Source organism: Paramisgurnus dabryanus, chromosome 16 (genome assembly GCF_030506205.2).
Source record: "Paramisgurnus dabryanus chromosome 16, PD_genome_1.1, whole genome shotgun sequence".
Lineage (NCBI taxonomy): Eukaryota > Metazoa > Chordata > Actinopteri > Cypriniformes > Cobitidae > Paramisgurnus > Paramisgurnus dabryanus.
This window is the reverse complement of record NC_133352.1, coordinates 3,875,849-3,896,587: the sequence shown is the minus strand read 5'-3', so window position 1 is coordinate 3,896,587 and position 20,739 is coordinate 3,875,849. Positions and strand designations below refer to the sequence as shown.

Genomic DNA, 20,739 nt, shown 5'->3' with positions numbered 1-20,739 from the left:
GTCTGTTTAAACTACATACACTACACTGTTACAAGTTTGCAACTCTTCAGGTTAATATGGGATTGCCATGAAAAACAATGTCCCTGAATCGTTATGTGTAACAACCTGTCCCATTTTGTGCATAAAACTGTTAATATAAGAATGCTTTCTTCCTCACACACTTACCGGTAGCTGCCTGCAATCATGCACATCGCGTCTCGTTCAGGCTGAGATTTGGCGCTTCTTACAAGCGCGAATACAGCATACACGAGTAAAGACAAGAGCAATCATAAAGCGAAGTAGGTTAGAGAGGCGGGACTTATGAAAGGTAAAGCCAATCATATTAGCGATGTGAGTTTTGGAGGCGGGACTCACCGTTAACCGTTTGTGTACCACAAATAGCGCTATTTTTCTTTTTATAAGAGTTTAAATCTCATTTAAATGATTCCTGAATAAATTCATGTTAAATTAAATAAGTAACAAGTTAAAAACACAAGAAACAGACAGACATCAGTTGTTATATGAATAAAGATCATATTATTAAAAAAAAATAAAAAAGCACCCCAGAAAAAAAGGGCACTTTTTCTCCAGGAATAAAAAGGGCAGGTGCTCAAGCCCCCTTTGATGTCTATGTGTGCACGTGCCTGCTCTTCATGGAAGAATATCCACCATCAAAATGAACGTACTTCCAAGGGTTAATTTTTTATTCTCCACAATACCAATTGCACCACCTGCATGCTTTCTTAAAGAACTTAAAACGGCCATTAGTAAATTTATATGGAATAAGAAAAGACCCAGAATTAGACTTAAAACAATGCAACGTAAAAAACCTGACGGAGGTTTATCCTTTCCTGATTTTAAACTATATAAGATGGCTTTTCAGATGAGACCAATCAAAATATGGGTTAACCCTGATTCCTTAGTTACATGGCGCAGTATAGAAGCAAACATTGTCCATCCAATTCGCTTACAAGATCTACCATTCTCTGCCATAACTAAAGATTTTAAGAAAAAGCTTGGACCTATCATTGAATATTCTTTAGAAACTTTTAAAAACATTGAAAAAATCAAGGGAGGTCCCTTTTTATATACAAAATCTACACCTATATGGCACAATGTTAATATACGGACTGGTAATAAGCCATTTGTATTCAAAGCCTGGTCTGATTCCGGTATTTATACTTTAAATGACATTTATAACAACAAAGGCCTTAAGTCGTTCCAAGATTTAAGCTTAGAGTTTTCTATACCTGGATTTTCTTTTTTTTTATATTTGAGATTGAGATCAGCCCTTAAAGCATATGGTGTCCCCTGGTCCTCAGAGTTACGGATACACCCCTTATGGGATTGGCTAGACCTTAAGATCCCTACCAGTGGCTTAGTATCCAAAGTCTATGACTCAATTCTTTGTTCTCAATATTCATCTATCTTAGCCACATATTCCTGGGAACGTGAAGACATAGCCAAACCTGACTGGGACAATGTATGGGGAAATTGTTTCACTGCCTCTAAGAATTTGGCACACCAGATGATCCACTACAAATCTATTAATAAGGCTTATCTTACCCCAAGTGTTCTGTACAAGATGAAGTTTAGAAATGATCCCTATTGTCATATTTGTAATAACTCCATTATAGGTTCATATATACACATGTTTTGGGAATGTCCTAGTATACTTTCCCTATGGACCTATGTATCCTCCACTCTCTCGGACCTTTGGTATATGGACATACCCAAGGACCCACTACTTCTCCTGTTATAAGACGACTCCACTCTTAAGTTAAATACTAATCAAAAAAGGATACTCTTGGCGGCCAGTACGGCTGCCAAAAAGACGATTCTGAAACTATGGTTTGAACCATCCATCTCTCCAAACTTCATCTGGCTATCTTTCTTCAGAGACATTGTTCTATTAGAATGCACCACGGCCAAACTCAATGGTGCAAAGGATCGGACTATCGAAAGCTGGGAAGAAATGGCAGAAATCCTATTGGACAAATTGAAACGATGATATCATTTTTAATGACTGTGAGGGCATTGATCTTAATTTCCTACTCTATATTGTTTTATACGATTTTCATCTCTGTACTACTTAACCCGTACTTTTGTCTATTTCTGGACGTTACATGTATACACTATGTGTGGCGGTAATCATGGCATCTGCTGTATATAGTTTGGATAAATTTCCATAAATAAATAAAAATATTGATCACAAAAAAAAAGTTTAATGCCTTCCAGAAAATGTTCTTCTTTAAATATATAAACAAACAATATGAAAGCAAATGAAAGAACAGACCCTCTGTATTCAAACTAAAAAATTGTTTCATTCTACCTTCATTAGTTATCTTTTATCACCTCTCAAATATGGGTAGGTTTCTTAAAAAAAGAAATTGAGCAAAAAGCTGAGATAATTCAATTTTTGTGAAGGACTTTTGATAGAGATCAGATGCAGAGAGATCTTTAAAACATACATGGAGTTCTTTCTCTTTCACTTAAGGCGCTACGTCCGGGTTTTATAAATTGGGGATGTGCGCCACCTGGTGTATAATAGTGGTATTGCAGAAAGCCGGAAATTCTCGTCATTGGCAAAAAAAGCTTTTTCTCTTAATTAACGAGTTATCCCCTCAGTGACGGGGGAAAGAGTTGAATGGTTTCATGGACAATGAGATGTGGTCTGGAAACCATATGCTCATTTTCTCGTATTTGAGGAGTGGTTTACGAATGCCCAGAGCTGTTTATTGAATGTCATATCACATATCTGTACGTAGCTCATAGCCTATCATTTAAATTATCCCAGACGTTTGTAGAGCGACATAAATTCAAACGTAAATTATTTTTATCGGTACGTGTGCACACAGCTGAAAGCTATGCAACTAAACCGGTAGCTGTATATAGGGGTGTCACAACTTCGAACTTCGAATTAAAAAATGGGATCTTCGATGCTGCCACGCCCCCATGTCACGTCCGGTCGGCTTGCCAAGCGAGGGGAAAACCTCTTAGAGATGCCTTTAAAAACATCGCTCCAGCGGAACGCGATCATATTTTAAACACGAGGGATGTATTGCTACAACTCCTTGAAATGCATATCATAAACAGGATTACTACCTAGTGATCTGACTTTGGACAGAGCGCAGCTCTCTGCACGTCCCCGAGAGTGAGGGAGGCGCAAAGATGCAGCGGGTTATATTTTAAACAAAAGAGATAGTTTGCCTCAGCTCGCACGAAACGCATAAAACTGAACAAATACATAAGGATTACTACTTTAGTTTATGGTTAGACTTCGGACAGATGCGAGAGCGCGTGCACGTGAGACAGAGCTGTTTATGATGCGCTGGATTTATTTCAGATGCTAGGACGCCCACATTAAGTCCATGTGCGTGCAAAAAACAATCCTCTCAATACAAGCTCTCGTGATAAGTGAAGCCCACAACCCCCCATGCCAGTTGTGCAATGTGCATGTTAATGTTAAACTATAATAATAATAATAATTATGGCACATCATTTTTGTCTTTCAAAAAAATATGTAAAAACCGATAATCGAATCGAATCATGACCTTAGAATCGAAAATGTAATTGAATCGAGGATTTGGAGAATCGTGACACACCTAGCTGTATATGAAGAGTTTTGTTGCAAAACGAGATAAAACTGTTTTTAACATTTTTGTCAAAACAGGTTTATTATTATGTAATAGAGATCGACCGATACTCTGTTTTTTTTTAAATCCGATAAACAAATATTTGGATGCTTATGTGCCCGATAACCGATATGCTGAACCGATTTTTATTTACTTTATACTTCTGTTTTTGACATAATTACTACAACACGACTGAACTGAACAAACCCTTATAATAATAATTATCATCATAATAACTCCTTCTTTGCATACAAAGTCATAAATAAAGTGGTCTGAAAGAGTGAAGAATAATATTAATTTAATGAATAATGTAGAAACTATATTCCCAATACATGGACCATTCCAAACACCCCTATCATTTCGTTAGAAATGGACTGATCCAAAGATCGCGCTGGGGTTGCCAGGTAACGGAGCGGGAGAGAGAACAGCCTGTAGCCTTCAGCAATCCAACCAGTAGTTAGCAAAGATATTTTACAAATAATATCACTGACTGGAATACTATACATTCAGGAAAGTAACAAACAAAACGGCTTATGTATCACTGAATTTCTTAACTGGTAATGTTATTTGATGTCAGAATAATTAATATTTTGTTGGTATAGCTTATGAAATGGCTGTTGACAGCGCTGTTTATCTATGGATTTACTTACGCATTAACTGTATCAAACTGTGACCGCTTCCGGAGGCAATAAATAATTAACTAATATCCACAGACATTTATTTAGATATTTTAGCAAAATAATTTTTATCTGGTAAATGTTAATATAACTTATGGTAAATCTTGTTAAAAGTTAGCTACATGTGGTGGCTGTGCTCCAGCCTTCAACCCCGGTAAGTGACAGCATATGAACGTGATTTTACGATGCTAATGATAAGCATAAATAACAGAAAAACAAAGTTAATTTAGCCTTTTTAATTCCACCAAGCATTAATTCATGGCTGTTTTATTCATGCAAAGCTACGTTGTTATTGGGACCGGATTTTATGGATCAGCATGACTCTGTGAGTTCGTCTCTATTCTTGGACAAGCTGCATATATTGGGAAACCCAGGCTAAGCTAGGCCCGTAATCGGAAAAAACTTTCTGAAACTTGTACAAACCCTAGCGAAGTGCACTCGGCACAGAAATCCTCTGTAACACGCCCAACTGCTTTTTTGACACTTTACCTACGTTTAGCATGAGGAAACAACTCTTTATAAGTTGTGAATAAGTCAGAATGCTAATGCAACCTCACAGTAAAGTGTTACCCATATAATATTTAAGTCTTACTTTAAAAGCAGGCTGTACTTTAAATTTACTGTATTGCACCAAAAATAAGTAGTATGGAGGGATTTGAATGTGTATTTTTCCTCATACTCACAGTGTGAATACTCCTCTTCTCCATGCATTTTTCCATTTCTCTGGTGGATGTGGTGGGAGACCTCAAAAAACCACAACCGGGTGGGCTACTTATTCACTGCTGTGCGTAAATCTATTAACATATGCATTCAGCCATGACTGTACTGACAAACCATTGAGATGTCTTATCAGAAAATAATCTTGCTACTTTATTTAGCAGGATGTCAAAGACATGCTGCTTAGATGTGTGAGTCTTTTTCTTAGGTTAGAGTTTTCAGATCTGAAACATATAAAAAAGTGGCTCTTAAAAAACTGTTCTGTTATTTTGGCCAATTCGGATGTGTTCTTAAGAATTTAGCCTAATGATTAGCCTTTAAATATTTTCACTTGTTAAAATGTGTTTTTATGGTTATAAGCACTGTTGCATTCTCAAAGCAATTGTAACATTTTTGTAAAATGTCATATTAACTCACATGTTGTTACCATGCCTGGCTAAAATCTCATAATATAATTATGAAATTATGAGCATTAAAGTTCGTTTTCTTTCTTTGACATTTACTCAGTCAATATAAAAGATATCAATGTTATATTTTCACATAATGTTCTTTAATTTTTTTTTGTAGAAAACAGTAAATCAGTAAATTGCTTTAGCTATTTTTTTATATGTAGGGCCACAAATGTGATGTATGTTGTGTGTTGCAGTAAGCTAGAAAGTAAAGCGATGACTGTTAGGTAACTTAAACACAGTTTGTCAATTTACAGCTTTAATAACAATTACATTGTTGGAAATAAATAAAATCAGAAGGCTATGTCGTCATCACTAGTTCTTCACTTGCTGTTATTTAATGGTGCTGATGCGGTTTAGCGGCAGAGGTTAATTCTGCCCCAATGATAAACTGTCATGGCAAACAACTGTTTTATGATGACTCGGAATCACATAATGGACTTTTCTCATTATGTTCGTTCAATCGCATAATTATACACTGGATTATAATAACACCATTTAAATGGGTAAAACTGACATCCTCCTGCCACTCTCACAACGAGGATAATACAGTCCGAAGTACGCAAAAACGTACAACAAAGAATGCATGACGCAGGCGAATGCGAATGCGCGAATGACCAAGGAGGCCATGCACAAGCCAAATCCACCTCGCTAAACTTTATATTTGTCATTACTCGTAAATCGATGGTGGTCAAACCGTACGACCTGTTCTGTTCATGAGAAAAGCCGCAAGCATACAGTATTGTTTACCACATAAACTAGACACATACCTTGTGGCAGAGAAATCAAAGGCCTCTCGGATTCAGATGATTTCTTTACCAATCCCCTGGCTAGACAATGAAATCAAATCGATCATCAATTCTAATCATGATCGTGACGTAAGCGGTGACAAGAGCCAATAGAGGCGCACTGTCATTATGGAAGGCCATCGGGAAAAAACGTAAGAAAATAATTTAAGATACCAATGAATGTGCAACACAGAAACGATCCGGACCAGTCTAATGTCGCTTTTTTAATGTGCACTGTGTCTCAGTGCGCTTTACTTTGGAACAGTGGCGGAACTAGAATTTTTTTAATGGGGTGGCCAAAGCTACTGTAGGGGGTCCATAGTCCATAAAAGAAAATGACGTGTAACAAGAAAAGCATAAATGAATCTTTTGATTCCACTAGCTGTAAACATAATAAGGGTGAATTTTAAATCTTTCTACTGTATTTCTTATATCTGATTTACTGTCTGTTAAAGGGATTCACCCAAAAATGAAAATTCTGTCATCATTTACTCACCCCTATGTTGTTCTAAACCTGTATTTTAATTTAATAAACACAAAAGAAGATATTTTGATAAATGATGGTAAGCACACAATTAATGGTATATCCACTGAATTCCATCATGTCCCAGATAGCACACGTATGTCTCAGATACGTATCTGCGAGGTAATCACTCAGATTTCCATTCCGTCTGGAAAACGTATTATAAAGGTCGTTTGCCCATATGAATTACGTATCTGAGACGTACGTGCCCAGCCGCTTTTAAGATCTTTTCAAGACGCTTGATATTTAGAATGATGGTTAGCAGATGTTTCTAAGATATTTCCAAGATGTTTCTTAGATCTTTAAAAGATCTTTATAAGAGCTTTAATCAAGCTCTTTCTAAGATGTTTCTGAGAGCTTTAAAAGACGATTAAAAGATCATTAAAAATAAATTTCTCTAAACTACATCTTCTACACAGTTATACACACATATTATTACAATATATCATTGACAACAATTAAAACAGTATTTTCAATAAAACAGGCAGTTGATTGCGTAAAATTTATTAAAATTAGACAAAGGAAAACATTCATAAGATGCATATTTACACGAGTGTATGCAAAAAAGCAACGTTTTTCTATAACATACAAAGAAACACAATATCTTTAAATTAATCAAATGCTTCCTCGGGCAAAGAACATCTTTTCCCGATTTTCCGCGTCTCCTTCAGTGCTAGACGGACGGATTCTTCATCTGCAGCAGCTGCATTCTAAAAGAAACCATTACAAAAATAAGGAAAAATTAATTTTACAAACTATGTCATATGTTTTCTTTGTTTCCTCAATATAACTCTGATTAGAATGTCAAACAAAGATAAAATCATCCGTATTAATCGTCAATATCGTGTATATTATTAATATGAGCGTCTTTGCGTTAAATTCGTGCTACACCACACCATGCACTTATATCGACGTCGCAATGCAAAAGAAGGGCAAGAAAGAAACCTGTCCTGGTCTGGCGATTTAAGGGAACATTTGTTTAAGGTATGTAGTAATAATAAATTTTAATAATGCTGGATGTGGGATCAGTTAACTAGAAATTTCGTTGATAATAAGCAATGTATGTACAGTAACTAGCTAGTTCACGTTAGATATTTTATTCACGTGTCTGTGGTTATTTTAGGTTTTTGATAGTTAATTTCACTGATAGTTTGAGCCCGTGTAAATTTCTTAAAAAGCTGTAATTATTATTTTATTTAACATTATTATGTTTGCTGTCAAGGCTGATATTTATTTATATATATATTTATTGACGTTGATATGTAAACTTAACCTACTCAGTTGTACTTGACTAATGCAATAATGACAGGTCCACCTGTTTAAGTATATTGTAAAACATTTGAACATAACAACATTTGGACATAACATACACACATTGTTTCCGCCTGCATCACTTTAGTTGTATAGCTGCATTGCTGGTTAACACCTCTGGGCAGATTCTCCATGTTCTTCTTTCATGTGTAGCTGCTCACCTTAAACAGATACAGTACATTGAAGTAATGTTTAAAACAAATTAAGCCCTATAATATTGTTTATGTTTACAATAATTGGTAAAAAGTTTGACGGATAAAATGGTTCTTACCATTCTCTATATAAGCCCCTCTGTCTGTTAACTTTTGTTTGAGCCTGTCTAGATCTTTTATCAGTCTAGAAAGATGTTGGAGAAAAGACATCATCCTCTTCTATAATCTCCATCTGTAATTGGACTAACAACTGGACCAGTGAATGCAGGTGACTTCAAGATTGTCTTGTTTACAGCTGCAATATCAAAAAAATAATTGAATTGAGGCTTTTTATATACATTTAGTATTTTTTATTAAAATTCATAATGAGCATATGTATACATTGATTTAAAACAGTACTCAAGACTGTAGATTTACTGTGAGGTTTTGAATGTTGGACAGATTATCAGACCTGCATCTGCCTCAGACATGTTGATGTTTAGCTAATGACGTGATAATGATAAATATTTTTTTTAGGCAACTTACTCTCCATTCGACCTTGCAGATCACACCATGGTCTCAAGAGGGAAAATGAGTGCTCTATGGATTGAACAGAAAAGGTAGTATTAAACAGTGTTATGTTGTATTTAAATGCCATGAACAATGCGTTTATGTTTTCTTCCTAATTATGTCAACAAATGCTCTCTTACCTTGCATGGTACTTTAGGTGAATCAAAACTCCAACCATCTGTATGAGGGTCTGGATGGATAAAGGATGCCCACTGGAGCTGGAAATGATGGATCAGGTCATTTTCATTTGTCACATTTACAAAGAAGCACACTCTAAGGATTGCGTTACCCTGTCTGTGGCAAATACACTAGACAAAAGTATTGGGAGGCCTCATTCTAATAAACATGTTTATTTATTCCAGTATGTCCAATCAAAACAAATATAAATGCTATACCATATAATACCACTACAAAGAATTTTGATTTTTGTTGCAACAGTTTTGTAAGTGCCTTTTTCTGTTCCAAAATGACTACAGCTTCTTGTACAAGTTATTGATAGGTTTAGGTGATGAGTTTTTGGCTAAAAACCTTTGAGTCATATCAAAGGTGTTAGCTGAGTTAAGGTCTATTCAGAGCAGTCAAAGTTCTTCCACACCAGACTGAATCACTAATTTTATGTTTGAACCTTACTTAGTTTGTAGGGTCATTCTTAAGTTGGTATTGAAAAGGGCCCTGCCAAAACTATTGCTATAAATTTAGCATCAAATGGTTTTTCTAGAATATCATATGCTGTAGCATTAAGATTTGTGCTCATGGAAATAAGTAAAGTATTTAAACCTGTTTATTAGAAGGAGGTGTCGCAATAGTTATGTCTATATATTTTATGTTTAACAAGCCAAAATAACTAGGGCTGCTTCTTTTTAAGAACTTTTGGGTATTTTTAAATCAGCCAGAGGAATAACAGTCCTTAAATGTGTAATGTACTGCCATAATTTGTAATGATCAAACGTGAGGTCAGATTCTTGTTAACCTACTGTGTTCTTTCTTGATGGTTAGCCGAGTGTCCCAGGACAGAAAATCTGTTTTGTATGGATCAGAGTCAGACATGAACATCTAATATGTAATATCTAGTGATATGTTTTCTTAGATAATGCTGTGAACAAATGCTCTTTTACCTTGAATATTAGGTGGATCCACACTTGAACCATCTGTATGATGATCTGCACCCACTGGATCTGTAAATGGTGGTGCAGGTAAGTTTCACAAGTAAACAAACTCAAATCCTATTCAGACCATTCATGATTCCAGCAATAACGAAGTTTTTTCGTAACAATAAGACTGCATTTACAATGCAAATCTTAATGCACAGATCATATTTTTTTGACTATATTCATTTTTTGTTCTGCTCTTTTTATATTTACATAAGACACTATTCATATCTGATATCGGTGTTACAATAATTTGCAAAACTACAGTTAATATAAGTGTCATGATTTGCACTTGAGTTTTGTATCGACTTAAGCCAGGGTCACTGCCAATTTAGGCATGTTTTAATTATGACACTTAAACAATTGTATATGTACTTCGATAAAGGTTTTTGCAATCATGGAAACATAAGTGAATCGCAGACAGCATTCTTCTTTTATGAATGTAAAATGGCTGGAGTAGTGATGTCACTAGCTAAATTAATTTTCATTTGACCTCCCCCACAGAAAGACACAGCACATCATTATATCGTTGGCTCCGCCCACTGGTGTTCAGTCTAAAGTAGTAGTTGTTGACAATCATAAAGTTGTAATAACAGTAAGATTGTGATGTCAGACAAACATTGTGCTGTTGCTGGCTGTGGGAAATTAGTGTCTTTGTAAGCGTCGCAAATAATTTGAAAATATTTATGTTTCAAAATATGCCCCCCTACCATGAACTAAACTGGACTGTTGCAGAGACCAAGTGTAGTAGGGTACGGAGCGCTCACACTAGTAACACCAAACTTTGGAGGTAAAACATACTTTGGTATGATACAGTATGCATAGTGTGAGTACCCCATAATTTTACTGTAAACCATGCCGCTCCTTAGAGCTTATTTCTATGTATATTTTAAACATTCTTCATTCTCTTGTGATTATTTTTGCAGGTTTCTGAACTGATGTCAGATGCAAAGCAGAAGCTTATTTTCTTCCAGTTTGGCTTCATTGTGGAAAATGCTTGAAACTAAAATGCATGTGACATTCTTTTGTTTATTGAAGCTATGACAAATAATTTGTCTGTTTAGTTAATGTTTTATACAGTGTAACTGTACCTAAACATTGTTCCTTGAGGTCCTCTGCTATTCACATTTTGTATGTCTTCCTTATTTAACACACCTTATTCAAATCATCAGCTCATTAGTAGAGATCTTCATGAACTGAACTGAGGCTGTGTCCAAATGTTCACACTTGTTGTCTTTGCACTAGACTACTTACATTACGTTTTTTTATTTTATTTGGCCTAAGTATTCTAGTGGACGTGAAGATCCCAAGCGTGCATGTAGAATTATTCATCCGATGGGACACACTTAGCATGTGTAAAAATTTCAATCCAGGTAGTGCCAGCAATTGGCACCAAAACGTATTTGTGTTTTATTTACTACTTTTAATTTATATTTAACATTTTTACGTTTTTCTGTAAATAAAATGAACACTCTGAAATGAACATTTGCTTATATCAAACTTTTAGATGCAGAATTCTTTGCTCCTGTAAAAAAGCTCTTTGTTTTGAGTATGTAGCTTTATTAAAGTGTATTATTTATTCAGTAGTCCCTAAATAAACGACACAATGTTGCAGATGATTCACAAAATGCATAACAATAATGCAGTGAACACCATAGAAATGTTAACATACAATTAAAAGTCTCATGCTTTACATCCAGAACATGATGCACGATAGGATGCACAAAGTGATATTTGGACGCAGCCTCAGTCTGTCAAATCAAAGAGACTTACAGAATGCACAGAGCAGTGGGACTCCATGAACAGAGTTGAGAACCACTGCTGTAACTCATTATGCTTACCTGACTCATGCAGAATTCTGGCCTGGTGTTTGGTCCCCCCTTTCTCTGGCTTGTGTCTCCATCATCATTACACTCTTGTCAGTGTAATAGTATCGTCGTCTGCGTACCAGGACTTTGTTACTCAGCTGTCCCTTCTCCTTCAAGCTACATTTTTGTCAAGCTGCAACAAGTTGGAATACATAATTATTAACGTTTAATGATTTTGATGTATGAAATATGTAACAAAAGCAAAAAATGTATAGACATTCTATTAAGAAATTACCTTTTTGTTGTTTGTTTACTGACCTTTCAACCATATTGCATATATTGATCATCATACCTTTGGTCTACTGTTAACAGGCTACTGTAGAAAACAAAGTCAAACAAAAAAGAGAGAAAAAATTATAAATGCTGAATGTGTTTCATCTTAAATACATTGTTGTTGTTTTTTGTTTCATTGAATTTGGATGTTTTGATGATTTAAGGAAAATTTACGTAGCATTGCTGTTTTAAATCAGAGTTTGTTAATGACACTTAATCATTAACAAACATTTAAAAAGCTTTATTACAATACTAATTGATAATATTAATGTAATAATCTTGTTTTGTAACACCCTAAATCACTGAGCGCACAAACGCTACCCCTGTTACAAGCATGAGTGGTTGACTTCATGCAGACATGCGCAAACATTGAAGTACCGCGAGAGTGATTCAAAAGCCCACGAAACAGTGTAAACACGCGGTACTGTGATGTCATACTGGTTAACGCTAAGCCACGTGAAGCCGGACACAAGGGCTACACTAATCTTTGGGCTGGAGTAGCCTGTGGTTTTTAAGGCTTCGTGTCTCATCGCGTTAAACGATCGCAGAACGATTTATTTCTCTTTTTCACCTCGATCTTTGGCCTCGTGTGATTTACCAAAACCAACATGTGAAGTTACAACGCTGACGAAGGAGTTTCATCAGTAGAGGTAAGTAACCAACATTATGTTATGCATGTAGTGGATCTAAAGATTGATTGTCATATATGATCATTCTTTTTTTGGTTTGTTTGTTTGTAACGTTTATCAATGCAAGGCAAAATCGAGCTGCAAATCCTGACAACACATCCTCATCCCATGGCGTCAATATTTGACGCCACTTGACCATGCGTCAATATGTTACGCGGAGGGTATACCCTTCGCGTCATTTTTTGACGAACTGGGGACTTCAATACTATTAGGTACGCGAAATTAAACAGTTGTCGCCTGACATTGGGGTTAGGGATAGGTTTGGGTAGGGATGTCATTATGTAAATCTAACCCTAAACCGACGCGAAAATGGTAAGAAAATGGTACGAAAATAGGAAAGAGAATGCAACGGTCTCAATAGTATTGAAGTCCCCAGTTCGTCAAAAAATGACGCGAAGGGTATACCCTCCGCGTAACATATTGACGCATGGTCAAGTGGCGTCAAATATTGACGCCATGGGGTGAGGATGGGCTGATCCTGAAGGCAAGGCACGTTGAACATGTAACCGTTTTCTCCAGGGACGTGCACAGACATTTTGAGGGGCAGGGGCTCAAGTGAAATAAAGGGCACTTCTCATAATTATGTATTTTTTTTCTTTTTTTCAAAAAAAAAAGGATATATATTAACGCAATTCTGACTTCCTTAAAAATTTTTAAAAAGTTAATTAATTTTATCTTCCTCAAATTCACGCAATTGTTTCATTTTCAAAAGATGTCTAAAAAATAATTAGTTCACACAGACACCATGGTCTCCTTAGTATTCTAGGTTTATAGAGCAGCAAAGGAAACCATTCCACAATGTGCATGTTTTGAAAACATTAAATTACACATTAATTACAAATTTGTTAAAATGCTAAAACCAAAATTGTGACTGCTGAGTAGTGCTACATGCCAATAAATGCTATATGCTATCGTTTAGCTGAAGTTCTATTAGTTTGCAATTAGTTGTTAATCAAAATCTGTATTTTTGTCTGATAAGGGCTCAAAATATAAGGTCTGTTTACTTATGTGAGTTTCTGGCATGAGCCTCAGAGCAGAGCCAATCAGAGCAGAGCTCAACATTATTATTCATGACCCTTTCAAATAGGGCAAAAATAGACCATTTAATTAAAATGTCAAATTCTAGGCTTGTAAATGGACATGTAAAACGTTTCTGGATAATTTTTGCACTTAATAAAGTGCCTTCTTTGTCAAAGAACAATTTAACATATTATGGCAACAAATCCTTTGGCACCTTTAATCTTAGGTTTCATATTTATTAGGGTTACACATGTCAGAAACAACAAATATAGATTAGGCCTATTTTATTTGTATTTTATATTTAACTTTTTGGGGATGTCAGTAAAAATTCAGACTGGGCAAGTAAAATACTGAACCATCAGATTTCTTCCCAATCTACTCCAGCACTCCAGTATAACACATTATACTTATTTAACAGCCATTACAAAAAACGCAAACAAAAAAAGCTTACTACTGCAGTTAGCAATTATTTTATTGTTTGTGCTTTCTTATTTTATGAGCAGTCTGTTTAAACTACATACACTACACTGTTACAAGTTTGCAACTCTTCAGGTTAATATGGGATTGCCATGAAAAACAATGTCCCTGAATCGTTATGTGTAACAACGTGTCCCATTTTGTGCATAAAACTGTTAATATAAGAATGCTTTCTTCCTCACACACTTACCGGTAGCTGCCTGCAATCATGCACATCGCGTCTCGTTCAGGCTGAGATTTGGCGCTTCTTACAAGCGCGAATACAGCATACACGAGTAAAGACAAGAGCAATCATAAAGCGAAGTAGGTTAGAGAGGCGGGACTTAGGAAAGGTAAAGCCAATCATATTAGCGATGTGAGTTTTGGAGGCGGGACTCACCGTTAACCGTTTGTGTACCACAAATAGCGCTATTTTTTCTTTTTATAAGAGTTTAAATCTCATTTAAATGATTCCTGAATAAATTCATGTTAAATTAAATAAGTAACAAGTTAAAAACACAAGAAACAGACAGACATCAGTTGTTATATGAATAAAGATCATATTATTAAAAAAAAATAAAAAAGCACCCCAGAAAAAAAGGGCACTTTTTCTCCAGGAATAAAAAGGGCAGGTGCTCAAGCCCCCTTTGATGTCTATGTGTGCACGTGCCTGGTTTTCTCAGCGGTCGTGGGGTAAACATTTGCTAAGTTAGCCTAGACCAGCCCCTGTTTAACTTAAAGTTACTTGAGTTATAAAATGTATCAATCTTCCCGCCCGACTTGCTTGGAGTAAGTTAACGTTATGTAAACGACCGGTATTCACAAGAAGCCTTAAAGTTTTATAGCGAAGTGGTTTGATAATTAAGTTAATATATTTTATCAGTTGTATTAGCGATAAAGTTACTTATATCTGTGAATTAATTCGTATTTTTATCAGTTTCTAACAACACATACATGACAAAAGGCTAGCGTAACGTTAATAACGTACGTTAAGTTACTTACCAACACGAACAAACTGAGTCTGACAGACAAATTAACTTAAAGCCAACAATTAAAAAAAATATATATTATAAATTAACATAAACGTTATGTTTACGAATTATATTATTTACATGTTAATAATGATGTTAAATGCGAAGAAAATGTTGAAGTGTGCCTGAGGAAAAACGGTCATATGATGAAAATGGCGCTCACGTGACGTACGAATGGCCTCGCGACCTCGCGCTTGCGCGACAGAAGGGTTAACTTCCTGCTCCAACCTGCAACCATTTGAATGCAGGGATAATAACAAATAACCAAAGTTTAATAATATTGCTGGATTTTTTTATAATGCTTAATAAATGATGCGTGTAAATTTACACATATTTATTACGTCACTGACATTGTTTTTTATTGCGTTTATTTCTTTTATATTGATTGAAAATGAAAACCTTATTTAATTTACCTAAAATTTGTTTGTGTTTAACACTGATTTATGTTGTTTTTCTGTTTAATATTAGTGTGTCCTGGTAAACGTGTGCTCGGAAACATGCAGATTACAGTATTTACAGAGCCGACCTTGAGGCACCCACTGATGGATAATCCGTTTACCTAAAACAGGTAATGTATAAACATTGCAAATATAATGAATTCACAAGTATATAATTTCACAAATATTAAATATTATTAACAATTATTATTAATAATGTACATATTAAATTATATTATACATGTTCAGTTGTTCTGTTAAGTTATTTGAAGGATATGCATGGTAGATCAATTAGATTATCTTTCTCACTAGCTATAAGCAGCATGCTATATAAATGTTCCACTTAAAGGTGTAGCGGAGGATTTTCTCGAATTTTAGAAAAGAAACGCCGTCTCCGCTTTTTTAAAAAAATGCAATTGCGGCAACACTCCAGATTGACAACTAGGAGGACCAATAGTCTTGATGATCCACCCGGAAAACCTAAATTCTCCGCAATACCTTTAATGTTTAATGCTCTTTTACCTTGATTGTTAGGGTGGTGTTCATACAAAGCAACTTATTGCTCATCTGCTTGAGAGAAAGTTACTGCTGGGGCTCTCCTGCTAAGGTTGTCTTAATTCTAAAAAGAAATTAAGTCATTTAGGCTTAGGTCATAGCAAGTTTTGAATGAATGACTTCACAATCTGTTTTAATAATGTTTATTTACAATGTATTTTATTCCACTTACCTGAATCGTGCAGAGGCTTGATGTTTAGTCCACCGGTTGTCTTCTTCAACCTCTGAGTGAAGCCACCACGAGTGGTCGTGTTAACCAATTTTTTTAATTTTAGTGCACAGTGAGTGTGTCTACATAGTCTAAACGCTTAATAAACTGATAACGTGTAAGGTCATTTAAATGCATAAAATGGTTTTCTTTTATAGGGTAAAGCCCATAAATGGCAAAAACTGATTGGCACAGGTAGTTTTTTTTTGCTCTTAAACCAGATTTTAACGTCTTTTTTGCCGTTTCGTATGTGCGTATGTCTCCACCTGTGATAGATAAACTTCACAAATAAAAGTAAATTAAAACGCTTGAAACATGTTAATGTAATAAGCTGATTTTTATAATATCATAATAAGATAATTGTCCTCTTATTATGTGCATGTAAACATACTCAATGTCTTTGTTTATCCTTTGTCTCAAGTCACACTGAGTGTGAGAAGTCATTTGTCCAGTGCTGTCGGGAAATCTATTGATAACTGCAATTCCTTCAGTCTAACATGATGGTTGAATTACACACAGATAAACTCCCACTTTATGGACCACAAGATTTGAGTTCAGGCAGATTAAGATAGTTGATTGAGTTTAGTTGTTATTGTTTGGCTGTTGGCTCATATTATTATTGATTTTGACAATTTTCTTACAGCCCTTGTCTGTCAAAATAATGCAACCTCTGGTTGTAAAGCAAATTTTAAACTGATCTTCTTCATTCTGTCACTAGCCCACCACAATCCATGTTTACCAGCTGTGAAAGTGCAGGCCAAAAATCTTCCTTCACCTGTGGGCCTCTACCCACATGTAGATAAGGTAATGAATTATTTGATTACTGTCGCTGTTTCTGTCACTGGGGCAAAATAACTGCCCTAGAGAATGTGAAGAATAGCCAAAACTGTGGTATTGCGCTAGCCCTAAAAATTTGAGAATCTTGATGTTTCTAACACATGGTACACCCGCTTAGTAGACATGGGCCAGTATAAGATTCTGGCGGTATGATTACCTTTAGCAAAAATACCACGGTTTCACAGTGTTGCGGTATTCCCATTGCTACACTAAATATTTTTATTTTTAAATGGCAGGTAAAAATAAAGCCTTTAAATTATATTATATATAATATTTTCGAAATGTATATTACATGTAAACATCAAATCAATCACATGACTTAATGAATTTTGTATAAATACAGTTCATACCTTGGAGACGGTTTCACAGACCATTTTCGTGGTTTTGTAACCTTGACTGTTTAAAACCACGGTGTACCTTAAAACTGGTAACAAGCCCATGCCTACCGCGTAGTGTCTATTATTAAGGTGGTTGACAGGTCTGTTTGCATGTTATTGCATTGGTAATAATTTATTGTTTATAGTCCCATATTGATTGTGAGAATTATTTAAATTTCCTTAAAAATGTTCTAACATCTTTTCCTTTCTTTTCTTAATGCAGCACTTCAGGAGAAACCTGCCTGTGATCTGCTAAGATGCAAAGATTCAACTCTGGCCCATTGTCATCCCAACACCTCATCTGCCATCAGTTTCGTTTAGTGTCGGTCTATTGCAAAAGTTCTTATAAACTTTAAATGAGACTTTGTGTTAAGCAGGGGTTTCCAAACTTCATTCCACAACATATTAAGCCCAGGATACACAGCAGGATTTTTGCAATCCAATAAGACCTTATCACACTGTGTGACAAGGATTGTTTAAACTTCAGCAGTAGACTGTCGATGAAGACACCTATTGCATCTGAGGCTGCGACATCCGTCATCAGCATGCGCTAGTGGTAAACAAATACAGGTATGCAGGTCATAGAAACAAACACATTGTTGATGTGCGTTGATCATGCTGAACTTCTTACACTGTCATAAAACTATCGTAGGTGTCTTTGGTCCAAGGACTGGGAAAACAGACGTCTTTAAACCTCTCACACTGTATGAGATAGGACCACCAATTAAGAGCCACGATCACAGAAACAGGGTACCCCCAGGATTGTCAAACCTAAATTCAAGGCTTTTTAAGACCTTTTTAATACCACTTCAAATGAAATTTAATACCTGCATCGCATTCAGTCGGGTAGAATAAATAATTTTAAATAACGTAATATACCCCAAACGGCCTAACCCTTATCTTTACCCAACAATCAAAACCAACAATCAAATAGATCTAAATGTACACTTATTAAAATTTGAAAATCCCTAAATCAGGGATGGGCAACTGGAGGGCCAGGGGCCACATGCGGCCCTCCTCTTTATCTTGTGCAGCCCGCCACGTTTTAATATGACCATTATGTCGGATAAGGTAATTTATGTTAAAACAATAGCCTTGTTTGATCCATGAAATAAGCCAAACAATAACACCAATTTTAAGGTATTAATTTTTTTGCTGTTTAATATAGTTAAGATAATAACAACATCTAATAACACTCATCACTAATGCTCTGAACCAGAACAATACTGACAAACAAAATTAACCATATTATGGCAAATGAAACAAAACCCCCTCAAACAAAACAACAAATTAAAATGTAATGCTATTTTGACCCTAAAAAGACAAGAGATCTGTTTACTGCACCAAACAAAAAACTGGACACAAGCTCATATATAGATATATTTATGTTAATCTTTATACAGGACCATACGAAAGTTTTCTAATGCTAACTTAGTGTGACAATGTAAATATGTAGCCTATAGTATGTATTGCAAGTTGACATCTAATTAAACAGTAAACAAAATATATAATAGCTTTCAAATTTGCGTTATTGTTGCAGCTTATTATTGCATGGATCACACAAGACTATTGTTTAACATATAAATGACCTTCTCCGACATAATGATCATATTAAAACGTGTCTTCTCTACCTAAATTTACTAGAGACAGATTGTGGAACAGAAGATTGTGTGTGTCACTGATTAAATCAAACAACCGATCACAGGTGAGAGGACACCCGTCATTGTCCCGCCCCACAGTCCCAAAGTCAACTTGAACGAGCAAGTGCGTGTTGTGCAGCTCCGAGCGCATAGAGAAAGTCGAGCGAGCGCTCATCCCAGCCTTTACTTTATCATCCCAGCTTTTTTACTTAACTTTTTACTTTGCTCGCGTGACTGTGTTTGTGCGCTTTGAACAGAGGTGCGCTCCCGGGAGGACGTTTTTCTGCGCGCGAATAGTGTTCTGTGAACACGCGAGAATGCTTTCCCGCGCGTGGATAGTGTTCTGCGCGCTTGCTAAGATGCTTTTCCAAACATGGATAGTGTTCTCCGCTCGTATCTGTCGCTCGCGCATGGTTTTTGTGCACGCGAGTTTTGTGTCTGAATTAACAGCATATAAATCTATTGATCATTTGAAAAATTAAGACCTTCGTGAAAAATTCAAGACTTTGAGGTGAAATTCAATACCTTTTAAGGCCTTAATATGGGAAAATGAAATTCAATACTTTTTCAAGACTTTTAAGACTCCGCGGGTACCCTGCAGAAATCTCCACGATTGTTTCACGATTGGTAATCTTTCATCTGGGACAGCCAAACATCGTGCCGTGTATTATGGGCTTTAGACAGGTGTAATCTTATAGTATATCAAAACCATTGCTAATAATTAATTGGACAAACCATCACTACAATGCAACACTCACTATCTTACGGTGCGACCCACAAGTGGGTCTTCACCCACAGTTTAAAAACCCTGAGTATGAGAAAGAGTATGTTGTATTGTAATTAAAGTCACATCTAAGTGTTATGGAACAGTTTGTCATTATATTCACAGTATTACATGGTTCTTTCAGCAGTTACTACGTTACAGTGCTCTTAAAGTGTCCTGATCAGCTTTGGGTCTTGTGAAGTAATGTAATGAGAACGTGATCAATAGCTTTGCAGTATTTTGTTACACTGTGGCTGTAATCATATTAACACATAGGTTAAACATTTTATTCAAATTTGGTAAACAAACTAGTCAATATAATTCATGCTGTGATGGTGGATTAAACCTGGTCAAATGATTGTGTATTGTGTTTTCAATTTTTTATGAGGTTTCTTCATCTATATAAACATTCTCAATATCACCTTTGGTTTGCTCAGAGTTTGTTCAGATGTTTTTTAAAACTAAATGTTGTGAAAATGCAAGGTGTGTTACACAATTTCAATGGATGGCGTGGGGTCAAAAACTATCAAAAGTTTCAACCTTAGATATATAACTGTTGACAAACACACTTAATGTGAGTCACACCCAGTAATTATAATAAGCAGGAATTGCAGTAAGCAGGGTCACCTTAAGATAATCAGCTTGTTGGCAATTGTT

General features: G+C 35.7%; 1 protein-coding gene and 4 long non-coding RNA genes across 20 annotated transcripts in view; 2 read left to right on the top strand and 3 right to left on the bottom strand.

Annotated features, from left to right (window-relative positions):
- Positions 1-6,416, bottom strand: part of hdx (highly divergent homeobox) — a 349,114-nt gene extending 342,698 nt beyond the window's left edge. For 8 of the 15 annotated variants that reach the window (XM_065253822.2, XM_073812059.1, XM_065253825.2 and 5 more), the window contains exons 1-2: positions 6,228-6,416; positions 4,975-5,085 (exon numbers count right to left, since the gene is read on the bottom strand). In XM_065253822.2, the coding sequence (XP_065109894.2) occupies positions 4,975-5,010 (36 nt within the window). In that variant the 5' untranslated portion in view covers positions 5,011-5,085; positions 6,228-6,416. The remainder of the gene's footprint in view (positions 1-4,974; positions 5,086-6,227) is intronic. The other 7 variants (XM_065253823.2, XM_073812060.1, XM_065253827.2 and 4 more) reach the window with 3 other exon arrangements.
- An 840-nt stretch (positions 6,417-7,256) lies between these two features.
- On the bottom strand, positions 7,257-8,488 carry LOC135757498 (uncharacterized). The gene is made up of 2 exons (XR_012335242.1): positions 8,351-8,488; positions 7,257-8,240 (listed from the first exon to the last, which is right to left on the bottom strand). It is a non-coding gene; the product is annotated as an uncharacterized lncRNA (long non-coding RNA).
- LOC135757485 (uncharacterized) lies at positions 8,238-11,909 on the top strand. Its single transcript, XR_010536267.2, has 5 exons — positions 8,238-8,499; positions 8,776-8,830; positions 8,938-9,016; positions 9,908-9,973; positions 11,783-11,909. It is a non-coding gene; the product is annotated as an uncharacterized lncRNA (long non-coding RNA).
- LOC135757483 (uncharacterized) lies at positions 8,774-16,468 on the bottom strand. Of its 2 annotated transcripts, XR_012335241.1 has the most exons (8): positions 16,430-16,468; positions 16,225-16,321; positions 12,089-12,112; positions 11,770-11,929; positions 9,896-9,955; positions 9,755-9,799; positions 8,921-8,998; positions 8,774-8,810 (listed from the first exon to the last, which is right to left on the bottom strand). It is a non-coding gene; the product is annotated as an uncharacterized lncRNA (long non-coding RNA). The 2 variants fall into 2 exon arrangements; XR_010536266.2 differs by having other exon boundaries at positions 16,225-16,467.
- LOC135757482 (uncharacterized) lies at positions 12,483-20,503 on the top strand. Its single transcript, XR_010536265.2, has 4 exons — positions 12,483-12,719; positions 15,734-15,833; positions 17,184-17,269; positions 17,903-20,503. It is a non-coding gene; the product is annotated as an uncharacterized lncRNA (long non-coding RNA).
- Positions 20,504-20,739: the final 236 nt, after the last annotated feature.